The 17,941-nt window shown below is 45.8% G+C and overlaps 1 protein-coding gene across 1 annotated transcript; it reads right to left on the reverse strand.

The window, feature by feature from the left end:
* Positions 1-2,763: 2,763 nt before the first annotated feature.
* Positions 2,764-14,573, reverse strand: CPA2 (carboxypeptidase A2 (pancreatic)). Its single transcript, XM_010581063.1, has 12 exons — positions 14,518-14,573; positions 12,021-12,109; positions 9,491-9,572; positions 8,194-8,328; positions 7,314-7,412; positions 6,602-6,703; positions 6,331-6,432; positions 5,472-5,582; positions 5,030-5,120; positions 4,436-4,635; positions 3,318-3,402; positions 2,764-3,070 (listed from the first exon to the last, which is right to left on the reverse strand). The coding sequence occupies exons 2-12, from the start codon at positions 12,083-12,085 to the stop codon at positions 2,883-2,885; spliced, it is 1,260 nt and encodes a 419-aa protein (XP_010579365.1). The 5' UTR covers positions 12,086-12,109; positions 14,518-14,573; the 3' UTR covers positions 2,764-2,882.
* Between the last annotated feature and the right edge of the window lie 3,368 nt (positions 14,574-17,941).

The following is a 17,941-nucleotide window of genomic DNA, read 5'->3' on the forward strand; positions in this document are numbered from 1 at the left end:
TAGTGTAGGTACATGAACGGGAGCAGGACAGCAGCTACTGGAGCAGCTGGTGCTGACTTCTGCTGTCTTAGGAGGTCAGTTCGTTATAGTGGTTTCTTTGTTCCGCAGGTTATAGCAGCGTCTTTGTTCCGCGGGTTATAGCAGCGTCTTTGTTGTACGCTTATCTACGATGCACCTGAGCTCCTGCCCGCGCTTGTCAAGGATGCTCCAGGTTCCCGGGCTGGGTTCCCAGGCCAGCAGACATCATCTCGGTCAGTATTTTAGCAGACATCTTCTATCTGTGTTTTTTTTCCCATTAAAACCAGGTCATCTTTCCAGTTGCACCGACAGCAGGGAAAGCCATGGGGAAGGTGCCGCAGTTGGGGGATCCATTACGGTTTCATAATGCGGAACCAGTGATGTTGGTGAGCTGGTCCTGGCCAGTCGTGCCAGCGTAGAGGTGCTCGCTGAGGCAGGATCATGGGGTAGTTGAGGTGGGAAGGGACTGCAGGAGGTCTGTATCTGACCTGCTGGAAGAAGCAAGGTCACCTCTGGGGCCAGACTAGGTCCCTCCACGTTGGGTCTTGGAGTCCTCCAAGGATGAAGGCTGCACAGCCCCTCTGGGCGAAGTGTCCCACTGTTGGACTGTCCTCCTGGTGGAAAAGCATTTTCCTATGTCCAGCCTGGCTGTCTCTTGTTTCAGCTGGTGTCATTGTCTCTCCCATCACGCTTTGTGGCGAAGAGTTTGGCTCCATTTTCTCAATAACCTCTTCATAGGGATGGAAGGGTCCCTGTTAGGTCCCCCCCGCCACAAAGCTGTCTCATGTCCAGGCTAAACCAGCCCATCTCCCTCAGCATCCCATCATGGGATGCATCCTCCTGTTCCTCTCAGTGGCCTCCATCGGTTCTTGCTCCAGGTCTTTTTGGTGCCAGGGGTCCAAAAACTGGATGCAGTTGCCATCAAGCCACACACTTAGAAGAAGCGGGGCCAGGCGGCCTCAAGACCTGGATGGTTGGAATGAGGTTCAAAGCCAGGACAAGGTCACAGGTCTACGACTCCGGCCAAGGCTCCCTGGGCTCTGCAGCTCCTGTCCACCACCTGCCACAAGGTCCACACACTGGTCACAACAGGTCAGCTGGGTCCAAGAGCTAACCATGTGCCCTGGGCCCTCCCCGTCAGTGGGGTTTTATCAGGGGTGGTTTTATCACCAGTTGGAGGACGGGATTTTGAAAGGGTGGGTCAGTTTGGGAAGCAGGGGGCCACCAGACAGGGCGGTGAGCCGAGGAGATGGGGACGCATGCGGGGAGCACTGGCTGCCCCACGCTCTGGTTTGCTTTCCAAAACGGCTACACTTAACCCAAACACAAACCCATATGGTGCTTCCCAACACCTCAGCTGCACCTTCACCTTCCCTTCCCTGCCAACAGCCTCACGTCCTTTGGGTCTGAACTAACATTTTACCCACCGCATCAGGTGTGTTTGCTCTGCCGCTGAGCTCACACAGGAGTGAGTAACTCACCAGCTGCTGGGGGGGGTGTCACGGGACATCAAGATAAACCTGTTAGACTCGATAATCACCGCAACAGCAGCAGGGATTGCTAATCTCTGATCCTTCCGTGGCTCCCATGCACGGCCCTGAGCTGTTTGCTCTTAATCCCCAAGAAATTAGCAGGCTGAACAACAGCACGAGGGAGGCAGGCTCTTGAGGGACCACGGACTGGCCATGCTGGGTGAGAGCAGGCGTCCTCCCACCTCCATCCTCCAACTGTGGGGCAAATCTGGGAGGGAGAAAAGGGGCAGGACAAAGATATGGGTATTAGGTCAGGAGACGCCCCCCTCCCACCAGCAGTTGGTGGCCTGGCAGCATCCTGAGGCTCGTTAAAGGAAATTAAATTCCCTTAATCAGTCTCACAACCTGGATTACGCTGCTTTACATCAGGCCCTCTGCACCAGACTGTTCTGCCCCGAGAAGTGAGCTCTGTCAGACCCCCCAGGTTGACAAGAGCAGCAACACGGAGCTGTTATGCACAAAAAATAAATTCTTCCCTGTCCTTGCTAAACAGCCACTAGACACCACTGGAGCAGAGCATAAGGCAGGCTGGTGTAATGCCCCCAGCTGTAGCTATGCTGCAGTAGTGAAGCAATTAACTTTCCAGATGATGTAGTTTCATCGCTCAAGCGCTTCAGCAGCTCTGAAGAGTTCACACTACTTTCAGTCCACAAATTTCAGAAATACTTTAGAAAACCTTCACCCTCACCCCCCCAGGAGCCAGTTTCCACACTGGTGACAGGACTGGTTGTGAGGAGGGGGTTCCTGCACAAGCAGGAGTACAACACACTGGCAAGGGCTAGCGTTGCTCAGAGCAAATATGTTTTGCATTTACTAACAGAGACGGAGCTGCAGAGGCTGTAAGGCAGGACAGTTTGCAGTAGTCATGAGCTAGGGTGAGCATCTCCTCCTTTTCCAGCACACCTTTCTGCTCTTAGATTTAATCTCCCCTCAGCCTCCGCACTGATGCAAGTCCCTCAGCTGACTTCTTTTTTAGCGGGGTGGGAAAAGGCCTGCGCTTTTTATCTCACACACGGGAGGTCACTCTGACACCTCCATAGCCACACAAGTGGTCACGTCTTCCATCCTCCTCGTGCCACTGTTCCTATTGTGTTTTATTGAAGTGGACCGCAACTGTGTCCTAAAATCCAAGGAGCCTACCATGCACACAGAGACGCAGTGAACAAGACAAGCGTTAAATGCTTTTTATATGCCAACACATATTGCTGTAGGAGGAATGCACACAGGGTTTTTATTCAGCCAGGTGCCGTATCATTACGGCTGACACAAGCACACCAAGGGAAGAGGATTTACGACCTTGCAGCTACAAACAGCTGACTCCCACCCCAGCTTTTAGTATGAATTATCTCGCACATGCTCCATGATTGTTTTCAGACCCAGCCAGGTCTCCTCTGCCGTTGGGATAATTTGGTTGACTGGCAGGAGGAAACCGTAGCGACCTGTGTCTCGCAGCTCAAAGGCGAAAGAGTATTTGATGCCGTAATCGTAGCTCCAGTCAATGCTGCCTCCGCTGGCTTGGTCTGAAAGAGAAAGGGAGAAGAGCCAGAGGGGTGAACAGAGGATTGATTTGAGTTCTGCTGTCCTACTTTTTATATTTTTGAGGGACAACTATTAGGTTTTTATGTGAACACTCTGCTCTGATATTTGACTGGCCATGTCACTCTACAGAAGCGTCACTGCTTCCAAGAGGGAGAAACCTTGAGTGGGGGGGACGGAGACTGTTGTCCTGGGACAGCCCATAAAAGCTCAGACTAGCAAAATACTCACAGATAGTGGTGCAAATGCTCCCCACTGTAAAGGTGGTGCCGTACAGGGACCGGATGGAATTGGCAGCAGCTCTTCCCAAGGCATCCTGGAGAGGAGAAGATGAAGGACGAGTCAGGAACTAGCCACACTCAGTGAGACTAATTGTTAAGATTTCACCAACCTGAACCACACTCAGGGAAATCTTCACAAAATCTCCAACCTTTCACAGCCCCCAGTAAACTAGTACCAAATCAATCCATTTCTTAATCACCCATACTAGTGACAGCACTCAGTTTCCATCCACAGTATTTTTGGGAGGTGATATTGTAGGTGAATTAAATCGTAGCAGGTTCTATATCTGATCGCCCAGTGTTTCACCTCACCAACTGTCTTGTCAAGAGAAGGTTCAAGAGATACCAGAAAATCCCAAGGCAGTCAGGGATCTTCCAATACTCAGTGGTCAGCTTTGTGATCACTTCAACTACAGAATGGCTGGTTGTAGAGAAAACAGAGCCAGGCTCTCCTTGGAGGTGTAGGGAAAAAAGGATGAGTGGCAAACAAATTGCCACAGGGGAAAATTGCATTTAGGTGTTAGGGAAAAAGAAAATCCCCATGACAGTGGGGAAACTTTGGGATGGGCTTGAAGAAGCTGTGGAATTTGTCTTCAGAAATATCAAGACAAATAAAAACAATTAATCAAAACTCAGCCGGGCAAGGCCCTAAGCAACCCAATTCAACCTTGAAACTGGCTCTGACTCCAAAACCTGCCTGCGTGCAGCAGAGGGTTAGACTAGAGACCTCCAGAGGTCTTTTCCATTTGAATTACCATTGTGAGATCCATATCGCCTCAAAGATACTATTACAGCTGTGATGCTGTCATTAAAGTGGAAAGAAGGAAACACGGATGAGCAAAGAGGGCTGACAATGGGTGGGGATGGCACGTGTTTGCATGTGACCAAGATTTCTCTTTTAGAGGCATTGCATTGCACTGGGTTTTTGTTCGCTCTCACGGATGGTCGCTGTTATGGATGGCCGAGTTCAGCCTTTTGTTTTTATCCTGATATCTCACTGTAACACTTGAGTATAGAAAGCCAGCTGGGCAGAACAGAGAAAGCCAAAGCCAAGTCATTATGTCTCACCAGCTCAGCATAGTCTGCCGGTTTAGTGCATTTATAGCCATAGGGATACATCAGAAGCTGAGAGTAACTGTGGAGGGTGAGGAAGGCCCGGATGTTTCCATGATTCTTAATAAAGTTGACAACGGATTTAACTTCCACCTCTGAGTTGGCCCTGGGCCCACGGTAAGAGTCAGAACAGGGATTACTGCTGGCTCCAGGACCTGTTGGTGCAAAGAGGGAACAAAGGCAAACCTGTAAGAACTGGCATTCACAAAAGGTCAAAGCAGACCAACACAAAGCCGGGCTTTCCTAAGAACAGGTCTTCAGGCAAAGGCAAGGCTTTAAATGCTGATAAATGCTCAAAGAGCACCAACAGAGCATGAATACTCAAGGGACGTACTTCTAGAAGGTACAGATGACTGCCATCATCTTGTGCTCGCTGGCAATTAATCAAGATGAAATTACCTTACAAAAGACAGCTACCATCCTATTGGACCATTTTCTTTCTGAATCCTTTATATTAAGGTGATTGCTGGTCCTGTGTAACAGGATCCGGGAACACAAGAGGGAACTTTCTTCGCAGTGACAGCCAGAATCCAGAAACTTCATTCCTACCTCCAAAACCTGCATCCCAGTTCCTGTTTGGATCAACTCCAACACACGGACTGCCTTGATTCTTGGAGCGAGTCTTCCGCCACATGCGATTCTAAAACAAAGAAACACTATGGCTTCAAAAAGGAGCAAATCTTGGTCCTTGCATTAAAACTGCTACCCAGAAATAGTTGCCATTCATCAGGAAGCAATCCTAGGCACAAGCCTAAGATTATTTCTGATGGGCTGACTGCCAAGATGGGCCAGTGGACAAAAATCGAAGGGCTGGTGGGTTAAGATGGGTTAGACAAGTAATTAGTATCTTTGGCTGCCCAACTCTTTTGTAGCTCCTTCTTAGAGCATTAACAAATGGACTTTCAGAGCCTCCTTCCCTCCCATTTACTGTTTGCCTGGAAGAGCATGACACCTTTCTAAATCAGCTTAGACACACAGCATGCTTACTCACTGTGGTGTGAGTGAATACATAGCCATCGGGGTTTGAGACTGTCAGCAGGAAAATGTCCATTTTGTTCAGCAGAGAGGTGATGGATGGATCCTTCCCATAGTCAGAGGCAATCTAAGCAGAGACAATATTGTACACCATGATTACCAATATATTTCTTTCCCGCACGCTTACGCTCTAACAGCTAGGTACAGAGGCAAGTCTGGCTTTCGGAGCAGGCAAACAAGAAAAATTAATTATCTGCTGGCTATAACTGTTCCTTGTTAGACATGGAGCTTGGAGAAAGCAATGAATCTGTTTTACTATTTTATTCTGAAGACAGGAAGTTAATGGAACAGGGCAACAAAATTTTCTCCTACCTGTCCCAGAGAATGGGCCAAGGCTGGCACTAAGATTGAGAAGGATTAGCCAGGATGGGAATACGCAGCTGTGCTGCACTTCTCTGGTGGCTTAGTCATTTTCAGCGGAATTTAAATTCTCATTTATATAGAGCTGGAAGATTTGGCACTTTGCGGAAGGTAACCAACGACACTGTGTTTCTCTGTGTCGGCAGACCAAAGCAGCAAACTAATCTTCAAAAAGTCCTCAGTTATTTGTATAACTATTAGCCCTGCAGTCCTCAACGGTTTCACCTGAGCTACTACATTTTGTCTGCCTAAACTTCTCCCAGCTGCTCTAACAATACATAGCATTTTTCAATTCTTTGTCTAGGCAGCTGCCATCTTCTCTCTGGAGTTAGCTGTGTTTTAAGAGGGGTGAAGGAGAGTTAGCAGAGCTGGCTAAACACATGCAGGTGTGATATACTTTTAAATAGAGGCATTCCCAAGATAAAAGAAAAAAAATCAATCACTGCTGAAATGACCTTTTTAGCTATCCATACTGCACTCGCTTGGGTGACCCACTCTCGGGAATGGATACCAGCATCAATCCAGATTGCAGGACGGTTCCTTCCTCCAGTGCTGAACTGCCAAACAAGACAGAAAGTTTTAAAACTCTCACTGACACCTTTTAGTCAAGAACATCCCATACAGATTGGGATGCTTTGGACTGGATTATGCTGTATCTATAATTCATACGTATGTTAGTGTATGTATACACATATGTATGCACACATTCTGTGATATGTGTCATACCTTGAGCACATACAAAGGCCGCTTCTCATAGGATTCCCCAATCTTCAGCTTACTGACAATGTTGCTAAACTCAGACACAAGATGATCCAATTCGGCATAAATCTGAAATGAAAAGTCATGATGACATTTACATTACATTTAAGTATAGTACTGCCCAGAACAGTTATAGGACCTGATGAAATCTACTTTTCTCTCCTTTTGCCTTCATTACTATGACCTCTTCAAAGCCCCATCTCACCTTATGTCAGCGTAGTCAGTGCTGTTCCTAGCATTACAAAGTAGAAGGAAGCACTGCTACATCGTCAAGATCTACTTATTTCAGGAATAGGTTCAAAACCCTCTTTAAGAGCTTCTGGTAATAAAAATACCTTACCCTCTGCTCTGCTGGATAGCTACTGGTTTCCTATATTTCCCTATTTCAAGATTCATTTATTTCTCAATCGCTTTTGAGGGTCAGAAGAAGTGTTTTGACAGAACTCTGCAGAAGAGTGTATGAAAAAGTATCGTCAACACTTGCCTGTTACAACATTCTGTCAGGGAGAGTGCTGGCTCATTGTGCTGACCACAAAATTAATATATTTAAAAACAAACCCACACGCCGAAAGAAGATAGAATGACATTTTAGATCCTAATATATAGGATGTTGAATTGAAGACAGCATGAAAAAAGGGCATAATAAAGAATCCTCTTTCCCCAAAGCTGAGGTACTCACGGAATCTAAAGTGTTGTAAGTTCCATAGTTGAAGCTGTTGCTGCTGCGATCCCTTTGCTGACTGCAGGCCATATCTTGCTTTTCTTTATCTAGAACAACCTAAAAGAAGACATTCAAATGTTGAGAAAAGCCTGCTTAATTTGCAAACTTCTGACGAAATGTTTATCTCAAATAATAAAATGGTGGTGCTGCATATTGACTCCAGCCCCAGACCCAAACTTCCTGCAGCTGTGGAGCAAAGATATGTTTCTGTTGAATGTATCTGTAGCAAAATGGTCAAGAATACCAGTGTTCAAATGGTCAGCATTAAGTTTTAAACACGTCTTAAGATGAACAAGAATAGCATTGGAAAGCTTTGAGGAAAAAAAAGGCAGTATTTTTGCTGAGTTAATGCTATTTTAGATGCCATTTTGGGATTACTGCTCATGAAGAAATGCTGGATTAGTGCCCAGGTGGGTGACTTTACTCTCACATGGTGGTGTGCAGTTCTTTCAGACCATGATCCTGAACTACTTTTAACAGTTTACTGATTTATGAGTAACTTTAGTGTTGTGATTTCCAAACGTCCGAGGCCAAAAGACCACACAAAATTCCTCAGGGGTTATCACAAGAACCGCATGGAGCCTATGAGTTTATTCATGTCACTATTCAGCATGGTTTCAGATAGCATCTGCAGAGTGATCTCCACAGCTTCCCAGTGCAGCAGTGATCCACAGATCATCTTTGAGAAATTAATCCACAGATTACAAAAAAAAAGGGGAGGACCTCACAGAAAGCAGAGTATAGAAGAGTTCATGTTAATGAATGAGGCCAGATTGTGAATCACTATTTGTTTCCAAAGGATATAAAAGCTAAATAAGTGCCAGGTGGCATTGCCTACCTGCAGGTCTTCGATCAGGATGGAGTACTCAATCCCATGGGACTCCAGAAAGGCTTTGACTGCTTGGACGCCATTAGCGGGGATTCGCACATCCACAGGGAGGGCAGGGGTGGACGGATTTATCCAGAAATCAAGCTGAAAAGAGAAAGGAAAAAGGATTTGGTTTGGGGAAAGCGTTCTGCAAACAGCTCTTCTAAAGCTTTAGAGATGCTCATTTCTCCCAAATTGAATGACTCCTGCAGTATTGTGGCCCATCATGCTTACAGCACGCTCCATTCTTTAGCTTGGCCTCACCACAACCTTGTATCAGTTAATGTGACAAACTCACAATAAAAATAACAAAGGTCTGCAGAAGACTAAAGTCAGCATTTTCACTGACTTCAGAGCTTCAGTCATACAAGCAAGAGGAAATTTTAGTCTTCTATGATGATTATTCCCTTTTTACAAGGGCATGTAGTGAAAGGACAAGGGGTAATGGCTTTAAACTGAAAGAAGGTAGATTTAGATTAGATATAAGGAAGAAGTTCTTCACTGTGAGGGTGGTGAGGCACTGAGGGAACAGGTTGTCCAGAGAAGTTGTGGATGCCCCATCCCTGGCAGTGTTCAAGGCCAGGTTGGATGGGGCTTGGAGCAACCTGGTCTAGTGGAAGGTGTCCCTGCCCATGGCAGGGGGATTGGAACTAGATGGTCTTTAAGGTCCCTTCCAACCCAAACCATTCTGTGATTCTATGATTATTTTACTATTCTCCCTTTTACCACAAATAGTTTCAAGGAAAGCTCTGTATTACAGTATTAGGTAATATAAAACCCATTGTTTCGTTTTTATTTCTCCTTTAATTTCTCCTTTGGTAGGGCTTTTCTAAATTTTCATTTCTATACTGTTCAAAGTGATAATAAAAATTCTCACCAATGGCAATAAGAACAGTAATAACCTAGAATTTTACAGTGTGTTTTCCTGTTTCAGTACAGCATAGACTAACTAATAAATTCCTCCCACAACGCTGGGAGACAAGTACAAAAACATTAGCATTCCCACTTTAAAGACAAGCTTTTTGATGCTAAGTTTAAGAGCAGATCAGTTCAAATATGATTGTAAACCCAGTAAGAAGAAAATATGAATGCAGGCACTCCTGAATACTAAGCTGGTACTAGAACTTTCAGATCAAACACCAAGTATTGAGACAGTAAATGTATTTATGGCAGCTGCCACCGTATAGTACAAACCTTTCAAATGCGATGCAAAGTCCTACCCCAGTCTGAAACGTTAAAAAATAAGACCTCTGTGGTAATAACAGACCTCAAGGTGTTCCAGTGAGTCCAAAAGTTGTAACTTCTTAACCTCCTCCTCATTCCTTGTCTTGATTCGGAGAACCTGGTGCCTGCAATAAATCAATAAATCTTCAGAAGCAGTCTCAGAAAGGGGTCTGGTTGAACTAGCTTGTTATTGAGATCACAAATTTAGTGGGTAGTTACTTGCATGCTACCAGCCAATACAGACCTCTTTAATGCAGTTGACTTAGTGTCACACAAGAATTCAACCAACAACCTGCAGGGCCAGCGTGCTACATGTGCATAAGATTAGTAACTAGTTAAATGGCAATTTTTAAGATTTCATCATAAACAAGACATCAAGTGGATGAGTTTTTAATTGCTTACAAGGATCAGTCTTGCATCTATTAGTTATTTTTTGTCAACAACTTGCAGAAAAAAATAACTGGTCAAGTTGGCAAATGATCAAATGTTTGGGGAGCACTATACAACAAACCAAACCAAACACTAAATATGGCATTCATTTCACCTTTCTTCACTTTAGCCAAATACGGTTGACGAACTTCCCTGTGCTGTCAGAAGCCGATAACATCAGAGGGTGGCTTACACCATTCCAGATGGAATGAATCACCTTCTGGAAGTACCTCACTCCACCGGTTACAGAGGTAACCTCGGCTATTAACTCAGACTATACATTGTACAACATACAGTGATCACAACATACAGTCTCCAAGTGGTTTTTAGATCACTCAAAACATATAACCCATTCAAATACACAGTGTTCCAGACTGCTTGGCAAAATAGGTAGAAGCAAGCAGTACCATGAGGAGAGGCTGATGAGCTCAGGCTTGTTCAGGCTGATCTAATTGCAGCCTACAACTTGAAGGAGAGTTTGTTAAAAAAATGACAAACTCTTTTTGTCAAAAAAATGACCAACTCTTCTTGGCAGGGGCAGATGATAACACAGCTCCATGCCCTGCTCTGAGCAGGAGGGCAGGCTAAAAAATTTTGGAGGTCCCTTCCACCCAATGCTTTTATGAAATGACAAAAGGATCTAGGAACAACAGGTGTATGCAACAGTTGGGGGACAGAAGATCCTATTCTGGAGAACCAGGGGGGATTCTGAAGGAAACCTGGAAGACATAATGAATTAACAACTGGAAGTACAGCCTGGGATCAATGCTGTAGCCAAAAGCACCAATGTGCTCCTTAGCTGTATAGCTTGGGATTTACTGAAAGTGAGCCGAGCTTTACTGCTACATTTACAAATGGCGTTTGATGGTTAAAGCGTGTGTTTGTTTTCATTCTCTTCCCTAGGCACATGCATTTGGCCACTGCTGGAGAGAGAACAAAACTCCACGGAGTCCCATATCCTGACCTGACCTGGCTGCCCTGCTGGCACCCACCGCAAGCGGTACTGAAAAATGGAGACAACTCGGAGCAAACCGACATGAATAACTGCAGAATTGGAAAAAACATCTTAAGACAGGGTTAACAAGGGACTTAGCATATAAGCTCAGTTATGTGTGTGTTTATTTACTAGTGTGGCTTCAGCAGCTAAGAACAGACACTTGTTAACACCGGGTTCCTCAGTCTGGCCAGCTGAAGTATAAGATTCTTTTGTTGAATCAAGTTAAATCAACACTGAAGGCACTTCACCACATTAATAACTTATTATTGGATTCTCCATCACCATAAGCTTTATTTCTGGATTGGATTCTTCTGTGAAGAGATGAGGCTCATTAACCACAGCTACTGGACTTGACTGAGGAATGAATTCACGAGAATCCAGTCTACATTATGCCAGAGCCCAGATTAAATGACCAAAATAGCTTCTCCTGGCTTTACAAATCCTGGGGTTTTAGCAAACTATGTATATTATTTCTTAATCCTTACATCTTCATATACAGATTTACTCACTGGAATCTAGTGCTTACTTACGACATCTCAGGAAGTATCTGTTAGGTTTTTTTATCCTCTTCTATTAAGTTCTTACACAGTAAGACTGTGAGGAAATATACCAGGAAATAATTTTGCAATGCAACATACAGATAAACCTTTAGAATATAATAGTTGGAAATAAGGATTTTAATTGCTTAGAAAGACTTTGAAGACAATTAAGCATTTAAAGTGAAATGAGAATCTTCAAAAACAAAGAGAAGCTAGTGACCTTTCCAACCTGGGGCCAGGTTCTGGTCTTTCAGCTCTGCTTCGTGCCAGACCAGATCTGTCAAGCTGAACGCTCGAGCTTTGCAGTGAGGTTCAGCGCCAGATCGAGGCTTCAGACTGCTCCCTAGGTACAGTAAGAGCCAAAACAAAGCCTTGGGTGAACAGGAATTTAGGAGCTCAACACTGCAGCTAGACCCTTCTCCTTAGAAAACCCAAATGAAAGTAGAGAAGGGTTCCTTCAAACATTGGAGTACAAAAGCAATAAGAGAAGTCACTCATAAAAATCAAAGAATGTGCCCCAAGCAGACTTTGTAAACTTAAGGTAATGAAAAACAACAACTGGATAATACAGCCTTAAATGGAAGGCCTTCCACAAAAGTGTAACTCACCCAACAAAAGATTCCAGGCACAAGGAAGCCCCGAAGAGAGCACTGAAGATCAAAATGAGCTTCATGTTTGAAGTGAAGTTCAACCCAGCCTAGCGAAAGTGAATTTACACAGGATTTGTTAAGAAACCCCCCTTTTCAGATAAAATGTAACTGTATTCCATGTGATTAAGTTCTCGCACTTATCAGAGCTTTCAAGGCAACCAACAGATAGGAGGCCGATTTCGCCTCAAAAAAATATTTTCCACTGACACATTCAAACTTCTAAGGGAGGAGTTGTTTGCAAAGCTTTACCCACAAAGCTCCTCGGTGTCCTTTTACACATTTTTCTAGATAGAGGAAAACTGAAGGTCACCCCAGCTCTCACTGGGGGTGAGGAGCTCTACCCGTAGGCTCTGGGTCATGGGTTTTGCTCCAATAGATTTCTAGTAGCCCATTCCGTGTTACAAAGAGGCAGCCAGCAGAAAGATCTCACTCCAGCAAAAATACTCAATTGGAGTGATTATTTTGAAGGATGAACTCTGGGTCCTGCCTGCTATGCAACAAGTTGTCTCTCATAGACTGGGACAAGGCAATGCTATAGATTCACTCTTATATACAAGTTACACACTTCCAGATATAAGCCAGATAGTTTAAATATATTCTTTATTGAAATTACTAACATCCCACCAATCTTCAGCTGGGATAGTTTTACACAGATCCAGCCAGCCAGTGTTTCAAGCAAATTAAGGTTGCAGCAAGAGTCACATGAAAGCAAGTTGTATAGTAGGAGCAGAAAAAAGCCTTGGGTGCACAGGGATTTAGAGGAGCTCAACTCTACAGCTAGACCCTTCTCCTTGGACAGGCTGGCTAGACATCCTCTTCTAATGAAGTATCCTTCTCGGGAGGAGGTGACACAGGCTTGAAGAAGTGCTGGAACAGCCACTGCTGGGTCCTCTCAGCTTTACAATGCCCACAGGGCTGTTCCCTGATCCAGTAGCTCTCTGGGTCCCTTTGCTCTTGTGCTGGACTCTGTCTACAACTCGCTTCATGGGGAATAGCCTCCATCTTGTTCGCCTGCCGTAAAGGTGCCCAGATATTTGAGTTGTTGTTATCTACATTGAAGGAGTAACGGCGACGGGCAGTCTCCTGGCTGAGCTTTGGGAACCATCTCTCTTGCCTTCGGTTGTGGGAACACCCAGCTGCGGTTGTCCCAGAATGACAGGTAGGGCCGGAGGGCTGCTGGATACACTTTTTGTTCGTCCCACTAAAAATGGTACTGAGGAAGAGCCAGGTGCTGACCCTGCTGTAATACCTGCAGATGGGGTTCCTGGGAACTAACACAGGACAGAAGGGAGACAGTTCAGCTACTCTAATCAACCCCAGGAGACCAAGGAAAGGAAGTCTCTGACAGTCCCCAGACGAAGCTCTTAATAAAGCTCTCACCCATACCGCTCCCAACATTTGTCAGCATCTCCCTGAGGAGCCTCCCCCGATCTCCACTCCCACCCTACCCCTCTGCAGCCAGGGCAGGGGCTTCTTGTCATGTGTTCACAGCAGACTCCAAGCAAGTCTTTTATAAGGCCAGGCCTCATGTTTTTGGGAACAAAGGGAGCCTCAGGCAGGGATTCTGCCTGTTTTGACATATAGGAATTAGTCATCCTGCAACTGTTGTGTCTTGGGGGCACACTGTGAAGAACAGATGCTCTGCAGGGAGGTAAGGTATGTTCCTGCAAGTCCCCAGGTCTTTGAGGTTTAACCTAACCCAGTCCTTGGGAAACAAGCAGATCTCCACTCCCCTCAACGTAAATCGGATAACATGAGTTTATCCAAAGAGACAGGAACCATCATGAGGATTTCCTGCTTCTAGCACTACAGTAATTCTGGCGGAAGTCAAATCCCACCTCTAGCTATGGCCTTCAACATTTCATAAAGAACCAACAGACTGTCCACACTACCTCCTGTGGATTCACTCTTTGAAAACAGGAAGGAGGGACTTAATTTAGGGCAAAATTATAGCTTGCTTCATTACTCATGCTACATCCCGCATGGATTTAAAGGCTGCCAAGAGATCCCGCCAAACATGATGCCAAGGTCTGAAGTACACCAACAAGCTTCAAGTGCCCTGGCTAGCCTCATCTGGGGCCTCCACCCCTTGCATTTAAGGAGCTGCATTTAAGCCCAAACCTTTATACCCACTCCTAATCCCCACTGAAGGAGCGACAGAAGCCTGCAGCACTGTGCCCTCCCGCCATAGCCATAAGGTCCTGCAGGGTTTGGAGACCAGCCTTGAACCACAGGGTAAGTCCTATGGGCAAAGTTCTGCACAGGCTGAAAGCCTCTGTAGCGCTCAGGGCCCAAAACACCCAAATTAGGGAGCAGCAAGAGCAGGGGTACACTGCCACAGCAAGCCAGAAACCAAAAGTGACAGCAAGGCAGGCAGGGATAGAGAGCTCACCACAAGCAGCATGGCCCCATGGGACCCAAACGAGAGGAGCAGAGCAGGTCTGGTGGCACTGACCAGGAACAACCACAATCCAGATCCTCAGGTAAGTCCACACTCACACAGCAGGTCCACAGCCAGGATATCAGGAGCTACAAGTCCACCATGCACCCACTGCAACTCAAAGAAGGACCAAAACAAATGGCCTCAGCTTAAATGCAGCTCCCACACCAAGGGGCGGAGGGTGTGTGGGTGGGGGCCCCACGAGGCCACTCAGGGCACACTTAATGGGGGCAGGGTGGGACATACTCTCCACACAGTCCTAACAGGATGTGGTATCATGCAGTGAATCACTAATGCAGTGGTGACATGTTAAGAAGTGAAAGGTTAAATTAACATTATCTAACCAAATTTTGTCTCGTTGCTTAAAATTGCCATACCGATACATAGACAGTTTGCCTGTGCTGTCACTGACAGAGGGCCAGAATGGGTATGACCCCCCTACCAACTAGAAAGGCCTCAAAAGTCATCAAATTTAGGTGGAGTCAGTTCTTTTCTGTAAAGTCCGGACCCTCTGTTGTTGCCCCTATCTAAAAAATGTTCTTGCAACCAAGAAGATACAGTGTAGTAGTCTCTCCTATCACAGTTAGGAAGGAAGAGGCAGCCTCTGTCCTTGCCGTACCCACACAGCGTGACTGAGCTCGAGCCCACAGTCCCCCCCGTCTCCCATCCTCTCAAAATAAGTGTTTGGCAATTCAGTAGGAAGGGGGAAGAGAGGGGAGACGACCCATGCTGGACTGAGCTTTTCTTGTGCTCCTGCTGGCCCACTTGTCCCCTCTGCCCTCTCCACTTACAGTCTGCGTCGCCCCCTGCTCTCTCACAGGGTCCTGGGCATTTTCTGTAATGCTTTTTTGAACTCTACATGTAACTTGCAAAACCCATATTTACCTTTTGAATTGCTCTCCCTTTTGTCAGAATATAATCTTTTACCTTGGACTTTCTGGAGAATCTGTTTCAGAGAAATAACATTGTACAGATGATGTTACTTAGAACAACATATAAACATTAATTCCTTATATAATGCTAATTCTATAAAGTGTGTGTGAGCTTGTGAGAGAGGCCCTGGGACACGAGGCTGACTGGTCCTCGCACAGCTACGGCACAGGGAGCAGTGCCAGCCCCTGCCCCAGGAAAACGCAGCCAAGGGGGGAGCCCTCATGCCTTCGCCATTTCTACCGAGACTCTCAACAAGCCCATATTCCTCGGAAATCCCACACACATTTCACCTTTGGATAGAAATGTTTCTTTTCTCATCATCTCGAGCTAGAGCTGTAACACCAACATGGCAAAGGGCTCCGTCTGCAACTCATCTCCTAGATGACCAAAGTTAATTGTCTATAAAGGAATTAATTTTGGATTACTGGTGAGAGAACTATTATTTCTGTAAGTAATGGATTACTTCCATGTTCCTAATCCGCAAGGCACCTTGGGTATGCCCTGGATAAAGAATGAGTAGGGATTTCAGTATGTGGCTCACCATTTGTAGATGTGACTGGCACCATTTTAGAAGCAGAACCCTCATTTTGATCTCTCTGGAAAATCTGCAGCTATGTGCCAGTGCAACAACACTGACCGCAGTGGAGCTACTTATTTCCAACTCAAATTTCCTTAAATTAGGAAATGAAGACCTTCAACTTCCCAGGGTTGTCCCCGGATTTCATGTGAGTCATACAGCAGTTTATAACGCACCACATGCTCCATCGGATCATGTTTTAGCTCTGCATTTTAGGACAGCAAGCACACAGATGAATTGTAACTGGTAATAACAAGAAGGGTACTGGGAGAGATACAATCAGTTACCTATATCTGGAGAGTAAAGACCAGTTCTAACAGTGACATCATCCCATGAGATAATTATAAATAACAACTTCCGAGGTTGTGAAAGCCTTTTAGGCAGGAAAGTTTTGTGTAAGCCCACAATAACCTTCTGGTAAGAGCCAGCAGGTGTCAGCAAAAACACAGAATTAAATATCTTACTTGAGCACAACAGACAAGACAGATAATCAAAATGCCAGCACAGGAGCAGAGGAGGATTTTCCCTCTGATCCCCCCAAAGCCTTCCTCATCATCATCATATTCCGTTTCATCTGGTTTCTGATAAGCGCCAGAAAGCACGGGGTCATTCTGCCAGTAATACCACCCAAGAAAGGAAAAAGGGTATCCCATGGAACCTCGTCACTGGACCTGGGACATGGGGCTGTCCCCTCTCCAAGGGACAAGCGTTTCTGTGTTCGGAGCAGCCCCTCGGCAACCCGTTACCCAGCTGACCATCTCATGTTTTGGGGATGTTGGGTGGGATTCATCTCCTCTCACTTGAGCTGTGTCAAGGCTGGGAATTGCACCACAACAAGACTCCTCTTCCTCTGTAACTGATGAAAAGCAATTCACCCCATCCTCGCATGCTGTTTGAGACTAGAAGGCCAAAGTAGGTTTTTAACAGTCCTTCAATATTATCTCCATTTCATGCTTTTCTTGCTTTCATCCTCTTGCTTAGGAAATGAGTCAAAGTCAAGAGAATTTCAAACCAACTGAATTCGCCCATTGGCGTAGACATACTAAATGAACTTTCAGCCTGTTTAAGTTTCTCTCCTCCCTTTCTCCAACTGTGTTTTTATTACCATATGTTTCCTATAACCAGCTCTTTATAACAGAATAACACATTCCACCAGCCTTTACAGTGGAGCAACTTGGAATATTCTGCATTGGCCCAAACTGGAAGCAAAGTGGGGAAAATTAAGAGATAGACTGGATATCCCTGCTAAGCAGAACATCCCAGATAATCTTCCTTTCGCAGAGCTGCTGTCCCTGTCTTGTACAAGCTGTTGCAGCCACCTCAGCTCAATATGCTTCCCCGGGCCAGGTCCAGCTCCTCTCACCTTGCTGGTTCCCAATTCTGCCCATCTGTAGACATACCCTGCTCTTTTTGCCTCAAAAGGCCATATCACATGAAAATGTCACTGAGATTAAGTCAGTATGTCACCACACTGGCAACGTTGCGCGATTTACCACCCAGTCATACGAGACAAGCTTGTCACCCAAGCCACCCTGTCCAATGGGACCACCTTTACCTCAGGTAATACCTTCTGAATACACCGATTTAGCATGCAATTCACACAACCCTCTTCATTTACAGGATTTCAGGACAGAAATATGAATTTCCACCGGTACAGCGTGCAAACAGACCCAAAATCTTTAACTGTTGACCTTGGCAACGCACGCTCTGATATACATTACTACATGCAATCAATTAATTTAGTTATACAGCTAACTCGGCATAAACACAGCAACGTGTGGCCCTGCACGACAGCGAGTTAGCCGGTCTTCCCCCCCCCCCCCCCCCCATCTTCACCCCTTCCGCGGCGCGCAACAACATGGCCGCCCGCCTCACGCGCCCCTTCCCGCCAAAACGCGGCGCCCCCCAACGGCCGCGGCGCGAGCTCCC

Source organism: Haliaeetus leucocephalus, unplaced genomic scaffold, assembly GCF_000737465.1.
Source record: "Haliaeetus leucocephalus isolate CR32 unplaced genomic scaffold, Haliaeetus_leucocephalus-4.0 Scaffold751, whole genome shotgun sequence".
Classification (NCBI taxonomy): Eukaryota; Metazoa; Chordata; class Aves; order Accipitriformes; family Accipitridae; genus Haliaeetus; species Haliaeetus leucocephalus.

What these genes read in the sequence shown, in the direction of transcription:
- CPA2 (XM_010581063.1), bottom strand. Translation starts at nt 12,085, where the DNA reads ATGAAGCTCATTTTGATCTTCAGTGCTCTCTTCGGGGCTTCCTTGTGC. An exon ending in CAGTATGGATAGCTAAAAAG is followed by an intron (nt 5,583 to 6,330) that starts GTCATTTCAGCA and finishes GTCTCTGCTTAG; the next exon opens with ATTGCCTCTGACTATGGGAA. An exon ending in CTGGGATGCAGGTTTTGGAG is followed by an intron (nt 4,636 to 5,029) that starts GTAGGAATGAAG and finishes TTGCACCAACAG; the next exon opens with GTCCTGGAGCCAGCAGTAAT.